Consider the following 23,763-nt stretch of genomic DNA (forward strand, 5'->3'; position numbering starts at 1 on the left):
TAGTTTTAAATAGGAATTATTTAGTTAATTTTAGTAATTTTATTTAGATTTATTGAATTTATATAGTGGTGGCGACGTTGTGGGCGGCAGATTAGGGGTTAATAAATGTAGTTAGGTTGTGGCGACATTGGGGGTGGCAGATTAGGGGTTAATAAATATAATGTTGGGTTCGGCGATGTTGGGGGCAGCAGATTAGGGGTTCATAACTATAATGTAGGTGGCGGCGGTGGCGGGAGTGGCAGATTAGGGGTTACTAATATAATGTAGGTGGCGGCGATGTCGGGGGCGGCAGATTAGGGGTTAATAAGTGTAAGATTAGGGGTGTTTAGACTCAGGGTTCATGTTAGGGTGTTAGGCGTAGACATAACTTTTATTTCCCCATAGGAATCAATGGGGCTGCGTTAGGAGCTTTATGCTGCTTTTTTGCAGGTGTTTTTTCAGCCGACTCTCCCCCATTGATTCCTATAGGGAAATCGTGCACAAGCACGTTTAGCCAGCTCACCACTAACGTAAGCAGCGCTGGTATTGAGGTGAGATGTGGAGCAAAATTTTGCTCTTCGCTCACTTTTTTGCTGGTTAACGCTGGGTTTCTAAAAACCCGTAATACCAGCGCTGTCTGTAAGTGAGCGGTGAGCATAAACTGCTTGTTAGCACTGCACCGCTTCTAACGCAAAACTCGTAATCTAGGCGAAAGATATTTCAGTTCCCTGTTTGAAACATACTCCTGGAACCCTTAATTGATCAATGCATGGCTCCACGAGTTAACACATTCACCAGAAATGCGGGGTTGCATTCTGTTATATAAAATGAGTATTATTCCACAACCAGATTTCCATATAAATATTTATTTAAATATTTATATGGAAATCTGGTTGTGGAATAATATAAATACTTAAAGCTACACAGCTGAAAGAAAATATTCCTAACCATGTGCAATTCATTGCAGGTTCCTTCAGAATAATAAGTTGAAAGAACTAATTACAGACGGATTCTATTCATACCCAGGACTGCGCAATCTGTAAGTAGCTAGCTGCATGCATATGATCTGGTCTAGTCTGATCAATTCTTTTAATATATTTGTTTAATTTTCTAGATAATTTCCCATTAAAATATTTCTGAAAACTGGTTATGGAAAAAAAAAAAAAAACACTAGAAAAGCTATTTAGTTCTCACTTGTTATCTCAATATAACCATGTTGTTTAGCTTCCTATTTCTAATTTCTTTTTTCTTTATCACTTATAATTACATTAGATAACCTTCAACTGATTACTTTTCAAAGCATTGGCTTTGTTATTCTACACAGAGTCTCTGAGATGCAGCATGCTTGTGATTTATATTTTATGATTCGTAATGGTTGCTGTCAACTCATGACTTTGTTGACTCAGCACATCATTATGATGGCCTTTGCTAAATAACTTCCCTCTTCTACTGAAGTGTCTTATGCCTCTGAAAATGTTATCAATGTATTTCAATATAAGCAAAGCTATGAACTTATATTCTTATTGAAGCTGATGTAGGATCATGCAAGTATCCGTTTTTACCATATGTTTATGTAATGCATTAGGGGGGTAGTTATCAAGCCGTCAACCTCAAATACGCTGGAATTCCGCATCGTATTTGTGTCGAGGCTGATTCGCCTTAGTTATCAAAAGCTACAGACCGGCAAAAGTAGAATTTTGTGACGTAAACTTCGATGCACCGGACTCCGTCCGACACAGATCGATTCTTACGTCACTCCAGATGTTCCGCACACAAGTACGGCACAATCTCACTACTTTTGCTAGTTATCAAAAAACTAGCAGGTACGCTCGGCACTTTTACGGCCCAGCGTACCTGGTTTTCAAACCGCCAGCCTGGAGGCGGCGGATCCCATAGGAATCAATGGGAGTCTGACCATAGCGAAAGTACAAGTTCGCTGCTGCCAGACATCCCATTCATTCCTATGGGAGCTGTCTGCACCTAACACCCTAACATGTACCCCGAGTCTAAACACCACTAATCTGTACCCCCTACACCGCCGCAACTAAATAAAGTTATTACCCCCTAAACCGCCGCTCCCAGGGCCCACCGCAAGCTACTCTATACATATTAACCCCTAAACCGCCGCTCCCGGAGCCCACCGCCAACTACATTATACCTAGTAACCCCTATCCTGCCCCCCCTATACCGCCGCCCTCTATAATAAATTTATTAACCCCTATCCTGTCGATCCCGCACCTCGCCGCAACTAAATAAATAGTTTAACCCCTAAACCGCCGCTCCCGGACCCCCGCAACCTATATTAAATGTATTAACCCCTATCCTGCCCCCCTACACCGTCGCCACCTATAATAAATTTATTATCCCCTATCCTGCCCCCTTCTACACCGTCGCCACCTATAATAAATTTATTAACCCCTATCCTGCCCCCTTCTACACTGTCGCCTCCTATAATAAATTTATTAACCCCTAATCTGCCCCCCCTACACCGTCGCCACCTATAATAAATTTATTAACCCCTATCCTGCCCCCCACTACACCGCCGCCACTGTAATAAAATTATTAACCCCTAAACCTAAGTCTAACACTAACCCTAACACCCCCTAACTTAAATATTAATTAAATAAATCTAAATCATATTTCTATTATGAACTAAATGAATCCTATTTAAAACTAAATACTTACCTTTAAAATAAACCCTAATATAGCTACAATATAAATAATAATTATATTGTAGCTATCTTAGGATTTATTTTTATTTTACAGGTACCTTTCAATTTATTTTAACTAGGTACAATAGCTATTAAATAGTTATTAACTATTTAATAGCTTACCTAGCTAAAATAAAGAGAAATTTACCTGTAAAATAAAAACTAACCTAAGTTACAATTACACCAAACACTGCACTATACTTTAATAAATTATTCCTATTTAAAACTAAATACTTACCTGTAAAATAAACCCTAATATAGCTACAATATAATTAATAATTACATTGTAGCTATCTTAGGATTTATATTTATTTTACAGGTAACTTTGTATTTATTTTAGCTAGTTAGAATAGTTATTAAATAGTTATTAACTATTTAATAACTACCTAGCTAAAAGAAATACAAAATTACCTGTAAAATAAATCCTAACCTAAGTTACAATTAAACCTAACACTACACTATCATTAAATAAATTAAATAAACTACCTACAAATAACTACAATTAAATACAATTACATAAACTAACTAAAGTACAAAAAATAAAAAAGCTAAGTTACAAAAAATAAAAAAATAAGTTACAAACATTTAAAAACATATTGCAAAAATTTTAAGCTACTTACACCTAATCTAAGCCCCCTAATAAAATAACAAACCCCCCAAAATAAAAAAATGCCCTACCCTATTCTACATTAAAAAAGTTCAAAGCTCTTTTACCTTACCAGCCCTTAAAAGGGCCTTTTGTGGGGGCATGCCCCAAAGAGTTCAGCTCTTTTGCCTGTAAAAGAAAAATACAACCCCCCCCAACATTAAAACCCACCACCCACATACCCCTAATCTAACCCAAACCCCCCTTAAAATAACCTAACACTAATCCCCTGAAGATCATCCTACCTTTAGTTGTCTTCACTCAGCCGAGCCACCGATGGAACTGAAGAGGACATCCGGACCGGCAGACGTTATCCTCTAAGCGGCGCTGAAGAAATCTTCCATCCGGGCGAGGTCATCTTCCGAGAGGCGCTGAAGAAGTCTTCTATCCGTGCGAGGTCATCATCAAAGCCGGGTCTTGAATCTTCATCCCGCCGACGCGGAACATCCTTCTTTCCCGACGAACTACCGACGAATTAAGGCTCCTTTAAGGGACGTCATCCAAGATGGCGTCCCTTCAATTCCGATTGAATGATAGGATTCTATCAGCCAATCGGAATTAAGGTAGGAAAAATCTGATTGGCTGATGAAATCTAGCCATTAGATTTTTTAAATTTTTCGTAGGATTTTTTTTCATGCAATTTAGATTTAGATTTATTTTTATTTTAACAGGAACATTTTTATTTATTTAAACAGTGGCGTCACTAGGGGGTGCGGGGGGTGCGGGTCACACTTGAGTGACACCCTCCAGGGGGTGATACCACAAAAAAAATATTATTATTATTTTTTTATTATTATTTTATTGAAATTCAAAGAAATACAATGTTGAGATGCCAATCAGATTGAGCTTGCATTCTATTGGCTGATCGGAACAGCCAATAGAATGCGAGCTCAATCTGATTAGGGGTATGTGGGTGGTGGGTTTTAATGTTGGGGGGGTTGTATTTTTCTTTTACAGGCAAAAGAGGTGAACTCTTTGGGGCATGCCCCCACAAAAGGCCCTTTTAAGGGCTGGTAAGGTAAAAGAGCTTTGAACTTTTTTAATGTAGAATAGGGTAGGGCATTTTTTTATTTTTGGGGGGGTTTGTTATTTTATTAGGGGGCTTAGATTAGGTGTAAGTAGCTTAAAATTGTTGTAATATGTTTTTAAATGTTTGTAACTTATTTTTTTTATTTTTTTGTAACTTAGCTTTTTTTATTTTTTGTACTTTAGTTAGTTTATGTAATTGTATTTAATTGTAGTTATTTGTAGGTAGTTTATTTAATTTATTTAATGATAGTGTAGTGTTAGGTTTAATTGTAACTTAGGTTAGGATTTATTTTACATGTAATTTTGTATTTCTTTTAGCTAGGTAGTTATTAAATAGTTAATAACTATTTAATAACTATTCTAACTAGCTAAAATAAATACAAAGTTACCTGTAAAATAAATATAAATCCTAAGATAGCTACAATGTAATTATTAATTATATTGTAGCTATATTAGGGTTTATTTTACAGGTAAGTATTTAGTTTTAAATAGGAATAATTTATTAAAGTATAGTGTAGTGTTAGGTGTAATTGTAACTTAGGTTAGTTTTTATTTTACAGGTAAATTTCTCTTTATTTTAGCTAGGTAAGCTATTAAATAGTGAATAACTATTTAATAGCTATTGTACCTAGTTAAAATAAATTGAAAGGTACCTGTAAAATAAAAATAAATCCTAAGATAGCTACAATATAATTATTATTTATATTGTAGCTATATTAGGGTTTATTTTATAGGTAAGTATTTAGTTTTAAATAGGATTAACTTAGATTAATAGAAATATGATTTAGATTTATTTAATTAATATTTAAGTTAGGGGGTGTTAGGGTTAGTGTTAGACTTAGGTTTAGGGGTTAATAATTTTATTACAGTGGCGGCGGTGTAGTGGGGGGCAGGATAGGGGTTAATAAATTTATTATAGGTGGCGACGGTGTAGGGGGGGCAGGATAGGGGTTAATAAGTTTATTATAGGTGGTGACGGTGTAGGGGGGGCAGGATAGGGGTTAATAAATTTAATATAGGTTGCGGCGGGTTCAGGGAGCGGCGCTTTATGGGTTAAACTATTTTTTTATTTGCGGCGAGGTGCGGGATCAGCAGGATAGGGGTTAATAACTTTATTATAGAGGGCGACGGTATAGGGGGGGTAGGATAGGGGTTACTAGGTATAATGTAGGTGGCGGTGGGCTCCGGGAGTGGCGGTTTAGGGGTTAATACATTTATAAGACTTGCGGCGGGGTCTAGGAGCGGCGGTTTAGGGGTTAATACATTTATAAGACTTGCGGCAGGGTCTAGGAGCGGCGGTTTAGGGGTTAATACATTTATAAGAGTTGGGGCAGGGTCTAGGAGCGGCGGTTTAGGGGTTAGTAACTTTATTTAGTTGCGGGGGGCTCCGGGGACGCCGGTATAGGGGGTAGAACAGTGTAGTTTAGTGTGAGTGCTTAGTGACAGGCTAGCAAGAAAGCTGGGAAAAAGCCGAAGAGCAGCGAGATCGGATGAGTGATAACTCTCACAGTCCGCTGCTCATCGCCCCGCGGCTTTTTGACAGCTTTTTTTGATAACAGGCATATTTTTTCAGGTCCGTGGCGGCGAAGATAGGCGAGCTTAGGCGGGCGTATTGGGCCGGCGAAGGCAGGAAAGTTGACACGTTGATAACTAACCCCCTTAGTCTGTTCAGGTATAGATGCTCAGTGTATATGTGTTTACCTGAAACTCCTGTAATTGCACGTGCTTTAAAGTTTTAGAGTAAATCTGTCATATCACAGATCTGAAATGACATATAAAGAGGATTAACAGGGGCTTACAGTATTTTGTATACATTATCAGACTATAAGAAAGTATTGATTTTTGTCTTGTTAACCTAAGGAAAAAGTATTGTATTGCAGCTAAACTTTCAGTTTTGTGTCAGCTCTTACAGTCTCACTATTTACATAGTAACATGGTAGATGAGGTTAAAACATAGAAGTTTATCAAGTTCAACCTGTACACATCCTACTTGATACAGAAGCTGCCTCTTGAACTACCATTAAACAATTAGAAAGCTGACCCATTTAACACAGGCACTCATATCCCTGAATTCTGTTTCTAGACAGAAATTATTTATTGTTATTATTATTATTGTTTATTTGTACAGCGCCACAAAATTCTGTAGAAATTCATCTAAGCCATATTTAAATTTATCTAAGGTATTAGCAGCCAGTGCCTTTTATGAAATGAGTGCCACTATTTGATTGCTCTTACTGGAGATTAAATCTCCTTTATTTTGATTATAGGTAGTTCATGTTTATGAACTAAGGTCTAGATTTGGAGTTTGGCGGTAGCCGTGAAAACCAGCGTTAGAGGCTCCTAACGCTGGTTTTAGGCTACTGCCGGTATTTGGAGTCAGTCAAAAAAGGGTCTAACGCTCACTTTTCAGCCGCGACTTTTCCATACCGCAGATCCCCTTACGTCAATTGCGTATCCTATCTTTTCAATGGGATTTTTCTATCTCTGGTATTTAGAGTCGTGGCTGAAGTGAGCGTTAGAAATCTAACGACAAAACTCCAGCCGCAGAAAAAATTCAGTAGTTAAGAGCTTTCTGGGCTAACGCCGGTTCATAAAGCTCTTAACTACTGTACTCTAAAGTACACTAACACCCATAAACTACCTATGTACCCCTAAACCGAGGCCCCCACACATCGCCGCCACTCGATTTAATTTTTTTAACCCCTAATCTGCCGACCGCCACCTACGTTATCCTTATTTACCCCTAATCTGCTGCCCCTAACACCGCCGACCCCTATCTTATATTTATTAACCCCTAACCTGCCCCCCACAACGTTGCAGCCAGCTACCTACAATAATTAACCCCTAATCTGCCGACCGCAAAGAGCCGCCACCTACATTATAGCTATGTACCCCTAATCTGCTGCCCCTAACACCGCCAACCCCTATATTATATTTATTAACCCCTAATCTGCCCCCCTCAATGTCGCCTCCACCTGCCTACACTTATTAACCCCTAATCTGCCGAGCGGACCTGAGCGCTACTATAATAAAGTTATTAACCCCTATTCCGCCTCACTAACCCTATAATAAATAGTATTAACCCCTAATCTGCCCTCCCTAACATCGCCGGCACCTAACTTCAATTATTAACCCCTAATCTGCCGACTGGAGCTCACCGCTATTCTAATAAATGTATTAACCCCTAAAGCTAAGTCTAACCCTAACACTAACACCCCCCTAAGTTAAATATAATTTTAATCTAACTAAATTAATTAACTCTTATTAAATAAATTATTCCTATTTAAAGATAAATACTTACCTGTAAAATAAACCCTAATATAGCTACAATATAAATTATATTTATATTATAGCTATTTTAGGATTAATATTTATTTTACAGGTAACTTTGTAATTATTTTAACCAGGTACAATAGCTATTAAATAGTTAAGAACTATTTAATAGCTAAAATAGTTAAAATAATTACAAATTTACCTGTAAAATAAATCCTAACCTAAGTTACAATTAAACCTAACACTACACTATCAATAAATTAATTAAATAAAATACCTATAATTATCTACAATTAAACCTAGCACTACACTATCAATAAATAAATTAAATACACCTACTCTAAGCCCCCTAATAAAATAACAAAGCCCCTCAAAATAAAAAAATGCCCTACCCTATTCTAAATTACTAAAGTTCAAAGCTCTTTTACCTTACCAGCCATGAACAGGGCCCTTTGCGGGGCATGCCCCAAGAAGTTCAGCTCTTTTGCCTTTAAAAAACATACAATACCCCCCCCCCAACATTACAACCCACCACCCACATACCCCTAATCTAACCCAAGCCCCCCTTAAATAAACCTAACACTAAGCCCCTGAAGATCTCCCTACCTTGAGTCGTCTTCACCCAGCCGAGCCAAATTCTTCATCCAAGCGGAGCAAGAAGAGGTCCTCCATCCGGTAGAAGTCTTCATCCAAGCGGGGCAGAAGAGGTCTTCCATCCGATTGAAGTCTTCATCCAAGAGGCATCTTCTATAGTCATCCATCCGGAGTGGAGCGGCAGCATCCTGAAGACCTCCGACGCGGAACATCCATCCTGGCCGACGACTGAACGACGAATGACGGTTCCTTTAAATGACGTCATCCAAGATGGCGTCCCTCGAATTCCGATTGGCTGATAGGATTCTATCAGCCAATCGGAATTAAGGTAGGAATATTCTGATTGGCTGATGGAATCAGCCAATCAGAATCAAGTTCAATCCGATTGGCTGATCCAATCATCCAATCAGATTGAGCTCGCATTCTATTGGCTGTTCCGATCAGCCAATAGAATGCGAGCTCAATCTGATTGGCTGATTCAATCAGCCAATCAGATTTTTCCTACCTTAATTCCGATTGGCTGATAGAATCCTATCAGCCAATCGGAATTCGAGGGACGCCATCTTGGATGACGTCATTTAAAGGAACCTCATTCGTCGTTCAGTCGTCGGCCAGGATGGATGTTCCGCGTCGGAGGTCTTCAGGATGCTGCCGCTCCGGATGGATGACGATAGAAGATGCCTCTTGGATGAAGACTTCAATCGGATGGAAGACCTCTTCTGCCCCGCTTGGATGAAGACTTCTACCGGATGGAGGACCTCTTCTTGCTCCGCTTGGATGAAGAATTTGGCTCGGCTGGGTGAAGACGACTCAAGGTAGGGAGATCTTCGGGGGCTTAGTGTTAGGTTTATTTAAGGGGGGTTTGGGTTAGATTAGGGGTATGTGGGTGGTGGGTTGTAATGTTGGGGGAGGGGTATTGTATGTTTTTTTTTACAGGCAAAAGAGCTGAACTTCTTGGGGCATGCCCCGCAAAGGGCCCTGTTCAGGGCTGGTAAGGTAAAAGAGCTTTGAACTTTAGTAATTTAGAATAGGGTAGGGCATTTTTTTATTTTGGGGGGCTTTGTTATTTTATTAGGGGGCTTAGAGTAGGTGTAATTAGTTTAAAATTGTTGTAATATATTTCTAATGTTTGTAAATATTTTTTTATTTTTTGTAACTTAGTTCTTTTTTATTTTTTGTACTTTAGTTAGTTTAATTCATTGTATTTATTTGTAGGAATTGTATTTAATTTATTTATTGATAGTGTAGTGTTAGGTTTAATTGTAGATAATTATAGGTATTTTATTTAATTAATTTATTGATAGTGTAGTGTTAGGTTTAATTGTAACTTAGGTTAGGATTTATTTTACAGGTAAATTTGTAATTATTTTAACTATTTTAGCTATTAAATAGTTCTTAACTATTTAATAGCTATTGTACCTGGTTAAAATAATTACAAAATTACCTGTAAAATAAATATTAATCCTAAAATAGCTATAATATAATTATAATTTATATTGTAGCTATATTAGGATTTATTTTACAGGTAAGTATTTATCTTTAAATAGGAATAATTTATTTAATAAGAGTTAATTAATTTCGTTAGATTAAAATTATATTTAATTTAGGGGGGTGTTAGTGTTAGGGTTAGACTTAGCTTTAGGGGTTAATACATTTATTAGAATAGCGGTGAGCTCCAGTCGGCAGATTAGGGGTTAATAATTGAAGTTAGGTGTCAGCGATGTTAGGGAGGGCAGATTAGGGGTTAATACTATTTATTATAGGGTTAGTGAGGCGGATTAGGGGTTAATAACTTTATTATAGTAGCGCTCAGGTCCGGTCGGCAGATTAGGGGTTAATAAGTGTAGGCAGGTGGAGGCGACGTTGTGGGGGGCAGATTAGGGGTTAATAAATATAATATAGGGGTCAGCGGTGTTAGGGGCAGCAGATTAGGGGTACATAGGGATAATGTAAGTAGCGGCGGTTTACGGAGCGGCAGATTGGGGGTTAATAATAATATGCAGGGGTCAGCGATAGTGGGGGCGGCAGATTAGGGGTTAATAAGTGTAAGGCTAGGGGTGTTTAGACTCGGGGTACATGTTAGAGTGTTAGGTGCAGACGTAGGAAGTGTTTCCCCATAGCAAACAATGGGGCTGCGTTAGGAGCTGAACGCGGCTTTTTTGCAGGTGTTAGGTTTTTTTTCAGCTCAAACAGCCCCATTGTTTCCTATGGGGGAATCGTGCACAAGCACGTTTTTGAGGCTGGCCGCGTCCGTAAGCAACTCTGGTATCGAGAGTTGCATTTGCGTTAAATATGCTCTACGCTCCTTTTTTGGAGCCTAACGCTGACATTATATGGACTCTCAATACCAGAGTTATTTTAAAGGAGCGGGTCCTTACCGACAAAACTCTAAATCTAGCCGTAAGTAACCAGGAATTGATTTCCCTTGCTGAAAGAAAACTCTCTATATTCAGACCTTGATGAAAACGCAGTTTGTTTTTCAAAGTGGGAAGCACTGCTAGTAGATAAATTAATTAACAGTACCAAGCACTTACACCTGCCATATAATATTGGCAATACAAGTCTCGGGAACACATTTTGGGCATATGGTTATTGTTACAACACTTCATCAAATAATATGTGAACCCATCCAATAATAATAACAATATTCCAGTAGGAGTTAATTATATTTAAATAATACACAATACATATATATATTTATACATATATATATATATATATATATATACATACACCAAATGTTGGGCACAAAAGGTAGCATTTCATATGGTTGTCTAGCCAGTAGAGGTCTAATAACAAAGCAATACATAAAAAATATGTTGCATACCATTTTAATTAGAGGTAAAGCTTCCTATACAGAACAGTATTGCAAATACAGACATCTTCCAGCCATAGAAAGTGCAACCCTGCTAAATATCTATATCTATCTATTATTTTTTTAACAATGTATTCATATTAATTGCATTTATTCATTCAATTTGTATCCTCATTGATAGATGAAAAAGTAAAACCCCAAAAAGTTGATTTCTAAAGAAAAAGAATAACTGTATTACTAAATAATATATATATATATATATAAATAGATGATCCAAGTAGATGCACTCCATATAACACTGTTCATAAATGCCACAGTGCTTTATAATGAATTCCAGTAGCGTAGCAAAAATAAGCACTCATTGGTCTTTATAATAAAACTTCACATTTCATGTATAAAATTTAAAAACAGAGCATAATGTTTCGAGACCACATTGGTCCATTTGTCAAATGCAGATACAATCCCCCAAAAATCTTACCTGGTAAGATTTATCTGTGCTATATATAATCAGCTTTCAGGTTCACACTTTAAAATACTTCAGTGGTTACTAGAAAGGAATATATAAGGTTATAAATAAATAAGATATATTAAGATTATTAATATTGTTAAAATATTAAGATATTATTAAGATATTAATATTGTTTTTTATATGGGGTTATCTATTTAATAGAGTAAAGTTGTATTAGACAATATGTTGGCAAGACATCCAGAACTGTGAGTCAACCGTCATGTGCTGTAGAAAAACTTAACTCTAATCATTCAATTCTCATCTGGTTGCTGTGATTAGTTAAGGACAAATTTAAATGTGCTTGTGTTCTGAGCTAACCAATCAACATGTAAAATCATGCTGAGGCTTCAAGTAGATATACTATACTTAAGTATGAAGGATGTAATCTAGCCTCTAAGGAAGAGTTGGAACTTAAAGGGGCAATTTAGCACAAAAATGACATGCTCTTAACAAATAGTTAAAGTACCACTAGGTACCACAAGCAAAGACCGCTGCTGACCCAATCGGTAGTCCAAGCATGAAAACGTATATAAAGGTTGCACTTCCAATAAAGTGAAAAGGCACCTTTATTGAGATAAACACATCAGCAACATTTTGGGGCTTCTGCCCCTTTATCAAGCTAACAAATGTGAAAACAACACACACATTTAAACCCCATCCATTAAAAGAGAGGCCAATCATCTATTATCTAGTAGGTGTGTATCTTAATGACACCACATTAACTCTTTATACCTTTTCCATTATTGACCTATGCCCAAATCTGGATAAATTAATATGACCCAATCAAAAGTGGCAGTCACAAAGCTGGGTCATACAACCACCACTGCTAATATTCACCTAGATTACGAGTTTTGCATTGCGGCTTTTAACACTGAAAAAATGGCAGTTTCAGCGTAAAAGCAGTAACACACTATTAGGAGTCGTGTCGGTATATCTATATCACATCATAAGTATTTTAGCCTGTAACGCAACATCAATCCCTCACTCAAAAAAATGAAGTTTTTGTGTGGTATTTCCATAGCGCCGGTATTACAGGTTGTGCAGTGAAGCTAAAATGCTTGCATTACAGCCTATACCAGCACAATCCATACCTCCATCTGAGAGCAGTAGTTATGGATTTTGTGTAACAAAAACGTTTCACAAAACTCATAACTAAACTGTTACAAAGTACACTAACACCCATAAACTACCTATTAACCCCTAAACCGCCACCCTCCCGCATCACAAACACTATATTAAACCTATTAACCCCTAATCTGCTGCCCATTGCCAACACTATATAAATATATTAACCTCTATTCCGCCACACCACCACATCGCCGCCACTATAATAAAGTTATTAACCATTATTCTGCCGCTCCCCAACATCTCCGTCACTAAATAAAACTATTAACCCCTAAACCGCTGGCCCCCCACATTGTAAAAAACTAAATTAAACTATTAACCCCTAAGCCTAACAACCCCTAAGCCTAACACCCCCTAACTTTAAACTGAAATTACAATATAACTATATTTAAATAAATAAAAACTTACATGTGGAATAAAAATAAACCTAACATTAAACTATAAATTAACCTAACATAACTAATCTAATAAAATAAAAAATACTACCAATTAAAATATCTAAATTACAAATTTAAACAAACCTAACACAATGTAAAATCTAAATTACAACTAACAAAAAACCAAATCCTACAAAAAAATCTAAATTTACCAAAAATAATTAACAATAAAATCACGAAAAATAAAAAACACTAAGATTACAAAAAAATAAACAAAATTATCAAAAATAAAAACAGTTACACCTAATCTAATAGCCTTATAAAAAATAAAAAAGCCCCCCAAAATAAAAACACCCCTAGCCTACAATAAACTCTTAAAAGGGTATCCCCAATATTAAAACCCACCACCCAACCAACCCCCAAAATAAAAAACCTAACTATTAAAAACCTAAGCTACTCATTGCCCCAAAGGGGCATTTGTATGGGCATTGCCCTTAAAAGGGCATTCAGCTCTTTTTCAAAGCCCAAAGCCCTAATCTAAAAAAAAACAAAAAAATAACATTAACCCCAAAAGATCTACTCATGGTTTCTGAAGTCCAGATATCCATCTCCATCCAGGCAGCGAGGTCTTCATCCAGACGTTGAGGTATTCATCCAGGGGGGCGTCTTCTATCTTCATCCTGGCTGCGCAGAGCGGAGCTATCCTGGATCCCATCCTGCACAGAGCGTCCTCTTCATACGGTTGCCACCGTACACTGAAGTTGAATGCAAGGTAGCCATTTCAAAACGGCGTACATTGCATTCCTATTGGCTGATTTGATTCTTCAAATTGAAATCAGCCAAAAGGATGAGAGCTTCTGAAATCCTATTGGCTGTTCAAATAGGATTTCAGTCGCTCTCATCATATTGGCTGATTTGAATTTGAAGAATCAAATCAGCCAATAGGAATGCAAGGTAAGCCATTTTGAAACGACTACCTTGCATTCAACTTCAGTGTATGGAGGCAACCGTATGAAGAGGATGCTCCACGCAGGATGGGATCCAGGATAGCTCCACTCCGCGCCGCCGGGATGAAGAAAGAAGACACCCCCAGGATGGAGATGGATGTCCGGACTTCAGAAACCGTGAGTAGATCTTCTGGGGTTAGTGTTAGGTTTATTGGGGGGTTGGGTGTTTTTTTTTTAGATTAGGACTTTGGGCTTTGAAAAAGAGCTAAATGCCCTTTTAAGGGCAATTAAAAAGAGCTTAATGCCCTTTTAAGGGCAATGCCCATACAAATGCTCCTTTAGGGGCAATGGGTAGCTTAGTTTTTTTTTTTTAAAGTTAGGTTTTTTATTTTGGGGGGGTTGGTTGTATGGTGGGTTTTACTGTTGGGGGGACTTTGTATTTTTTGTATTGTATTTTTTTAAGGGCTATTGGTAGTTTATTGTAGGTTAGGGGGTGTTTTTATTTTGGGGGGCTTTTTTATTTTTATAGCGCTATTAGATGAGATGTCATTGGTTGTCATTGGTTTTATTTTTTATAATTTTGTTTATTTTTTGTAATCTTAGTTTTTTTTATTTTTCGTGATTTTAGTGTTAATTTTTTTTGGTAAACTTACGCCTAGATTTAGAGTTTGGCTCCTAACGCTGCTTTTTACCGCCTGCTGGTATTTAGAGTCAGTCAGGAAAGGGTCTAACGCTCACTTCCAAGCCGCGACTTTTTCATACCGCAGATCCCCTTACGCCAATTGCGTATCCTATCTTTTCAATGGGATCTTCCTAACGCTGGTATTTAGAGTCTTGGCTGATGTGAGCGGTAGAGCCTCTACCAACAAGACTCCATCCGCAGGAAAAAGTCAGTAGTTAAGAGCTTTCTGGGCTAACACCGGTTTATAAAGCTCTTAACTACTGTGCTCTAAAGTACACTAACACCCATAAACTACCTATGTACCCCTAAACCGAGGCCCCCCCGCACATCGTCGCCACTTTAATAAAAAAATTTAACCCCTAATCTGCCGACCGCACACCGCCACCACCTACATTATCCCAATGAACCCCTAATCTGCTGTCCCCAACATTGCCGACACCTACATAATATTTATTAACCCCTAATCTGCCCCCCCCAACATCGCTACCTTACCTACACTTATTAACCCCTAATCTGCCGACCGGACCTCGCCGCCACTATAATAAATGTATTAACCCCTAAAGCTAAGTCTTACCTGTAAAATAAACCCTAATATAGCTACAATATAATGAATAGTTACATTGTAGCTATTTTAGGATTTATATTTATTTTACAGGCAACTTTGTATTTATTTTTACTAGGTACAATAGCTATTAAATAGTTATTTACTATTTAATAGCTGCCTAGTTAAAATAATTACCAAATTACCTGTAAAATAAATCCTAACCTAAGTTACAATTAAACCTAACACTACACTATCAATAAATAAATTAACTACAAGTACCTACAATTACCTACAATTAAATAAACTAAACTAAATTACAAAAAAAAACTAACACTAAATTACAAAAAAAAAAAAAAGATTACAATAATGTTAAGCTAATTACATCTACTCTAAGCCCCCTAATAAAATAACAAAGCCCCCCAAAATAAAAAAAATTCCCTACCCTAATCTAAGTTAAAAAAAGTTAACAGCTCTATTACCTTACCACCCCTTAAAAGGGCTTTTTGCGGGGCATGCCCCAAAGAAATGAGCTCTTTATGCCTGCAAAAAAAAAAACAATACCACCCCCCAACATTACAACCCACCACCCACATACCCCGACTCTAACCCAAACCCCCCATAAATAAACCTAACACTACCCCCCTGAAGATCTCCCTACCTTGAGTCATCTTCACCCAACCGGGCACCGATGGACCAAAAGAGAGCATCCGGAGTGGCAGAAGTCTTCATCATATCCGGGCAGAAGAGGACATCCGGACCGGCAGACATCTTCATCCAATCGGCATCTTCTATCTTCATCCATCCGATGAGGAGCGGCTCCATCTTCAAGACCTCCGGCGCGGAACATCCTTCTTGACCGACGACTAGACGACGAATGAAGGTTCCTTTAAGTGACATCATCCAAGATGGCGTCCCTTGAATTCCGATTGGCTGATAGGATTCTATCAGCCAATTGGAATAAAGGTAGGAAAAATCTGATTGGCTGATTAAATCTAGCCGTTAGATTTTTTAAATTTTTCGTAGGATTTTTTTTTGTTGCAATTTAGATTTAGATTTATTTTTATTTTAACAGGAACATTTTTATTTATTTAAACAGTGGCGTCACTAGGGGGTGCGGGGGGTGCGGGTCACACTTGAGTGACACCCTCCAGGGGGTGACACCACAAAAAAAATATTATTATTATTTTTTTATTATTATTTTATTGAAATTCAAAGAAATACAATGTTGAGATGCATAGATTTTTGTATTAGAGGGGCTGGCATTTGTGAACATTAGTGGGACTGGGGAAGTTGTAGATACACAATTTTTTTGTCCCTTGAGCCAGCGCTGCAATTTCAACAAATAGTTTTCCCGGCTGCTTTTGCTTGTTTGTACCTTGCTCCTCCCCTGCCCAATTTCACTATGAATGTTGTGGGCGTGCCATGGGGCTTGCGAAGTTGCGCTGCTAGCCTAAACCTGCCTGCCTATCTGTGCTCACTGCTCAGTGACATGTGGAGCAGTGGAGTTACTCACTGCTGTGCTGTCTCTCTAAATGGGAACTGGGAAATTGTAAGGGGGATGCCTGGCACCTGACCGCATTACAGTCTGAACTGTCTCTAAAGTGAAGGAGCCACGTATGATGCCCACCAGACCGGTACGGTTACGGTACACTAAGTGCACACTCAAGAGGTAGGAGGGGAGGGAGGGCGGGGGTCTGGGGGTGGGCAGAGTGCAGAGGTGATTGGCCATACGAAGCGGTAGGCACGCAGGCCGGGGCTGTGCACTGACAGACTTGGAACAGAGTCAGAGAGCAGAATTTTCATAGTTTGCGCGCCTAAACCTTTTCTTCAGTGATTTATTTTAGAGTGCTCTGTTTATCTTTCATTTGCTGCTCTGCTGAGCCAGGGAGCAGCTCTAGGCATGAGCTTTATAATTAATGCAGTGCAGTTTACATATTTTGTATGTGTGTGTCTGAGTTTTTGTGTGTGCGTGCCTGAGTTTTTGTGTGTGTGTGTGTGTCTAAATGGTTTTGTGTGTTTGTCTCAGTGTTTTTGTGTGTGTATTTTTGTGTGTGTCTGAGTGTGTTTCCGAGTGTTTGTGTGTGCATCTGAGTATGTTTTGAAGTGTGTCTGAGTGTTTGTATGTGTGTGTGCCTTTGTTTTTGTGTGTGTCTGCTTTCTGGGGGGGGGGGTAACACCATAACTTACCGCACTGGGTGACACCAACCCTAGTGACACCACTGTATTTAAATATAGTTATATTGTAATTTCAATTTAAAGTTAGGGGGGGGTTTAGGTTTAGGGGTTAATAGTTTAATTTAGTGTTTTGCGACTATTAGAGCATGTCATTTTTGCACTATAATGTCAATTTAATTCAATATTTCACAGGCAGATTAATTGTTGAGTTTGCTATTATTGTGACTGATTAATGCACTAATGTGTAGAGTAGTAAATTAAACTGTTTATTTTATTCCCATTTCATTCAGAATATAAATATATAATCTGGTAATTCATTAAACCTAATGTGTTGTTTGTAAGTGATAAACTGTGGAACCATTGATGCATTTCCAGAAAGTCAACTCTATGATTAAATCTATTTCTGATTAAGTTAGTGTTGGGTTTTTTTCAAATATGTAAAGAATATAGTGTGTAGTGGCTCTATAGCCATGAAATGTGGAAATATGTAAATGTGAATGTGAATAATTTAGGTAATGAATATGTTTCTATGGTAAAATGAAAAAAAAAAGTCTCTGTTTCGGCTTGTTATAGCTATAAGATAAGTACCTTGTTTGATATTATAAAGTCTTTGAAACTCCTTTGGTTTACTTTAATCTCATTTTATAATTCAACAAGTTTCCATAAAGAAATGTGTAATTGGTTCAGAATGCTGGAGTTAAATCCAGGGAACACTTTTAGCACTTGTTGCTATTTATAAAAACTACTGTTATTTCCCCATACATGTTCAAGTTATGATTGGCTCCATAGAGGCATGTTATTGATTACATTACTGCAACTGACACAACCATTAATAACCATAAACCTCCTTGGTTTTCCTCCTTAAAGGAACATTAAACACTAAACAATTGCTAGATAGAATGATGAATTCAAAGAAAAGATTAGTCTGAGAATAACATGTAGATGTATTTTTTAAAGTTTCATTAGCTGTTTAAATATTGACAAAATAAGTGTAAAGTTTTAGAGGCAAATTTATCATAGTGCGAGCGGACATGATACAATCGTCCACTGTCGGCATTTATCATTGGATAATCAGTTCTTGTGAACTGCTTGTGCAATGCAGCCCCCTGCAGATTCGCAAACAATTGGCCGCTATTTGACCGGGTTGATTTCTCTCCCCAACTTCAGAGCAGGCAGACAAGTAATGCAGTAGCGGTCTTTAGACTGCTGCTTCATAACTGCTGTTTCCGGCGAGCCATACGGAGCTTGATAATTCACCCCTTAGAGGCCTAATTATCAAGCCATCAAATATGTTGCATTCAACGGCACCAATAGGCTCGCCTGACATCACCTAACATTGCGGCCGCGGACCTGAATACACTCTCCTTATCTATAAAAAAAGCTGTCAAAAAGCCGGGCACCAAGTACGGGGGTGATGAGCAGCGGACTGTTGTTAACTAACAGTCATCGATCTCGCTGCTATTTGGCTTTTTCCCAACTTTATTTATACCCTGTCACTAAACACTGCCACTATACTAAAATGTTTAACCCCTATCCCGCTGCTCCCAGAGCCCACTGCAACTCTAATAAAGTTATTAACCCCTATCCCTCTGCTCCTGGAGCCCACTGGGACTCTAAAGTTATTAACCTCTATCCCGCTGCTCCCGGAGCCCACCACAACTCTATTAAAGTTATTAACCCCTATCCCGCCGCTCCCGGACCCCTCCGCAACTAAATAAATGTATTAACCCCTGGCCTCCCACATCACTGCCACTTACTAAACCTATTAACCCTTAAACCACCAGCCCTCACATCAGCATAAACTAAATTAAAAAAGCTATTAACCCCTAAACCTAACAACCCGCTAACTTTACATTAAATATTAACTCATCCCTATCTTATAATAAATGTAAACTTACCTTTAGAATTAAAATAAACTATATTAAACTATTAATTAACCTACCCTAACTATTAAACTAAAATTACATTAAACTAACAATTAAATTAACTATATTACATATTTTAAAACCCTACTCAAGTTATTTAAATCTACTATTAAAATTACTAAATTACAAAAAAAATAACAACTAAGTTAAAATTTCTAAATTACAAAAAACCACAGTATCAAAAATAAAAAAAGAATTACACCTAATCTAAGAGCACTATCAAAATAAAAAAGCCCCCCCCAAAATAAAAATAAAAACCCTAGCCTACACTAAACTACCAATGGCCCTTAAAGGGGCCTTTTGCAGGGCGTTGCCCCAAAGAAATCAGCTCTTTTAGATGTTAAAAAAACAAACAAATACCCCCCCAACAGTAAAACCCACCATCCACACATGGCTATTCCAATCAGCCAATAGAATGCAAGTTCAATCCTATTGGCTGATTGGATCAGCCAATAGGATGAAAGCTCAATCCTATTGGCTGATGAAAAAATAAATTCCCCTTTAATTCCGATTGTCTGATAGAATTCTATCAGCCAATCGGAATGAAAGAGACGCCATCTTGGATAACGTCATTTAAAGGAAACTTCATTCTTCAAGAGACGTTGTAAGAAGAGGATGTTCCACGCCAGATGTCTTGAAGATGGAGCCGCTCCGTATGGATGAAGATAGAAGATGCCGTCTGGATGAAGACTTCTGCCCACTTGGATGAAGACTTCTGCCGGTTTCACTGAGGACTTCTGCCACTTGGATGAGGATGGATGTCCAGTCTTCGAAAACTGTAAGAGGATCGTCGGCGGTTAGTGTTAGGTTTTTTTAAGGGTTTATTGGGTGGGTTTTAATTTTAGGTTAGGGACTTTTGGCCGTAAAAGAGCTGAATGCCCTTTTAAGGACAATGCCCATACAAATGCCCTTTTCAGGGCAATGGGGAGCTTAGGTTTTTTAGATAGGTTTTTATTTGGGGGTGTTGGTTGTCTGGGTGGTGGGTTTTACTGTTGGGTTTTTAAAAAAAAAAAAAAATTAACAGGTAAAAGAGCTGATTTCTTTGGGGCAATACTCCGCAAAAGGCCCTTTTATGAGCCATTGGTAGTTTAATGTAGGCTAGGTTTTTTTTTTTATTTTGATAGGGCTATTAGATTAGGTGTAATTAGTTTAAATATTTGATCATTTCTTTTTTACTTTGTGTAACTTAGTGTTTTTTTATTTTTTTGTAACTTAAATATGTAATATAGTTAATTTTATTGTTAGTTTAATGTAGTTTTAGTATAATAGTTAGGGTAGGTTAATTAATAGTTTAATATACTGTAGTTTCTTTTAATTCTACAGGTAAATTTAAATTTATTATAAGATAGGGATGAGTTAGCGGCTTGTTAGGTTTAGGGGTTAATAGCTTAATTTAGTTTATGGCGATGTGGGGGGCTGGTGGTTTAGGGGTTAATAATTTTATTACAGTTTCGGCGGGGTCTGGAAGTGGCGGGATATGGGTTAATACATTTATTTTGATGTGGTGGGGTCCGGGAGCAGCGGGATAGGGGTTAATACATTTATTTAGTTGCAGTGGGGTCTGGGAGAGGCAGGATAGGGGTTAATACATTTATTTAGTTGCGGTGGGGTCAGAGAGCGGCGGGATATGGGGTTACTACATATATTTAGTTGCAGTGGGGTCCGGGAGTGGTTGGATAGGGGTTAATACATTTATTTAGTTGTCGTGGGGTCTGGGAGTGGTGGGCTAGGGGTTAATACTTTTAGTTAGTGGTGGTGGGATCCGGGAGCGGTGGGATATGGGTTAATATATTTATTTAGTTACAGTGGGATCCAGGAGCGGCGGGATAGGGGTTAATAACATTATGTAGGTGGTGGCGATGTCGGGGGGCGACAGATTAGGGGTGTTTAGACTCAGGGCTTATGTTAGGGTGTTAGGTGTAAACGTAATTTATTTTCTACCATAGAAATCAATGGGATATCGGCAGCATCGAACATAAGCTTTCGCTGCTTTCAGACTCCCATTGATTCCTAAGGCATCCGTGGCCTCCAGGGTGGCGGATTGAAAATTAGACATGTGCGATTCGTTTCGGATTGATTCGAAAATTCGGAAAATTCTGTAAATTCGGAAATTCGGACCAATTCGAATTTCCGAATTAAAATACTTCCGAATCTACCGAATGAATCTGAATTAGCTGCCGAATCTACAGAATAAATCCGAATTAGCTCTGTAAATTCGGCATTCCCCCATAGGAAACAATGGGGCAGTTTTGGCTGAAAAAAAACCTAACACCTGCAAAAAAGCAGCGTTCAGCTCTTAACGCAGCCCCATTTTTCCTATGGGGAAACACTAAGTCTACACCTAACACCCTAACATGAACCCAGAGTCTAAACACCCCTAATCTGCCGCCCCCGCTATCGTTGACACCTTCATTATACTATTAACCACTAATCTGCCGCTCCGGACACCGCCGCCACCTACATTATCCCTATGAACCCCTAATCTGTTGCCCCCAACATCGCCGACACCTACATAATATTTATAAACCCCTAATCTGCCCCCCCAATGTCGCCGCAACCTAACTACAAGTATTAACCCCTAATCTACCGACCGGACATCGCAGCCACTATAATAAATGTATTAACCCCTAAACCTAAGTCTAACCCTAACCCTAACACCCCCCTAACTTAAATATAATTTAAATAAAACTAAATAAAGTTACTATAATTAAATAAATTAATCCTATTTAAAACTAAATAAATACTTACCTGTAAAATAAACCCTTATATAGCTACAATATAACTAATAGTTACAGTGTAGCTATTTTAGGATTTATATTTATTTTACAGGCAACTTTGTATTTATTTTAACTAGGTACAATAGTTATTAAATAGTTATTATTTATTTAATAACTTCCTAGTTAAAATAAATACAAATTTACCTGTAAAATAAATCCTAACCTAAGTTATAATTACACCTAACACTACACTATCATTAAATTAATTAAATAAATTAATCCTATTTAAAACTAAATACCTACCTGTAAAATAAACCCTAATATAGCTACAATATAACTATTAGTTACATTGTAGCTATTTTAGGATTCATATTTATTTTACAGGCAACTTTGTATTTATTTTAACTAGGTACAATAGCTATTAAATAGTTATTAACTATTTAATAACTTCCTAGTTAAAATAAATACAAGTTTACCTGTAAAATAAATCCTAACCTAAGTTACAATTAAACCTAACACTACACTATCATTAAATAAATTAAATAAATTAACTACAAGTACCTACAATTAAATAAACTAAGCTAAAGTACAAAAAAAACCCACTAAATTACAAAAAATAAAAAAAGATTACAATAATTTTAAGCTAATTACACCTACTCTAAGCCCCCTAATAAAATAACAAAGCCCCCCAAAATAAAAAAATGCCCTACCCTATTCTAAAATAAAAAGTTAACAGCTCTATTACCTTACCAGCCCTTAAAAGGGCCTTTTGCGGAGCATGCCCCAAAGAAAACAGCTCTTTTGCCTGTAAAAAAAACACAATACCACCCCCCAACATTAAAACCCACCACCCACATACCCCTACTCTAACCCAAACCCCCCTTAAATAAACCTAACACTACCCCCCTGAAGATCTCCCTACCTTGAGTCGTGTTCACCCAGCTGGGCCGAAGTCTTCATCCGATGGGGCAGAAGAGGATATCCAGACCGGCAGAAGTCTTCATCCAAGCGGGACAAGAAGACGTCTTCCACCCATCAGAAGTCTTCATCCAGGCGGCATCTTCTATCTTCATCCATCTGGAGCGAAGCGGCAGCATCCTGAAGACATCTGACGCGGAGCATCCTCTTCTTTCTTGATCCGACGACTAAATGACGGTACCTTTAAGTGACATCATCCAAGATGGCGTCCCTTGAATTCCGATTAGCTGATAGGATTCTATCAGCCAATCGGAATTAAGGTAGGAAAAATCTGATTGGCTGATTCAATCAGCCAATCAGATTGAAGTTCAATCCGATTGGCTGATCCAATCAGCCAATCAGATTGAGCTCGCATTCTATTGGCTGATCGGAACAGCCAATGGATGAAGACTTCTGATGGATGGAAGACCTCTTCTTGCCCCGCTTGGATGAAGACTTCTGCTGGTCTGGATGTCCTCTTCCGCCCCATCGGATGAAGACTTCGGCCCGGCTAGGTGAACATGACTCAAGGTAGGGAGATCTTCAGGGGGTAGTGTTAGGTTTATTTAAGTGGGGGTTAGAGTAGGGGTATGTGGGTGGTGGGTTGTAATGTTGGGGGGTGGTATTGTGTTTTTTTTACAGGCAAAAGAGCTGTTTTCTTTGGGGCATGCCCCGCAAAAGGCCCTTTTAAGGGCTGGTAAGGTAATAGAATATTTTTGAATAGGGTAGGGCATTTTTTATTTGGGGGGGCTTTGTTAT

The 23,763-nt window shown here is 38.0% G+C and overlaps 1 protein-coding gene across 1 annotated transcript in view; it reads left to right on the forward strand.

Annotated features, from left to right (window-relative positions):
* RXFP1 (relaxin family peptide receptor 1) overlaps positions 1 to 23,763 on the forward strand; it is a 509,714-nt gene that overhangs the window by 275,095 nt on the left and 210,856 nt on the right. The window contains exon 4 of the mRNA XM_053700228.1: positions 947 to 1,018. Coding sequence (XP_053556203.1) covers positions 947 to 1,018 — 72 coding nt within the window. The remainder of the gene's footprint in view (positions 1 to 946; positions 1,019 to 23,763) is intronic.

Source organism: Bombina bombina, chromosome 2 (assembly GCF_027579735.1).
Source record: "Bombina bombina isolate aBomBom1 chromosome 2, aBomBom1.pri, whole genome shotgun sequence".
NCBI lineage: Eukaryota > Metazoa > Chordata > Amphibia > Anura > Bombinatoridae > Bombina > Bombina bombina.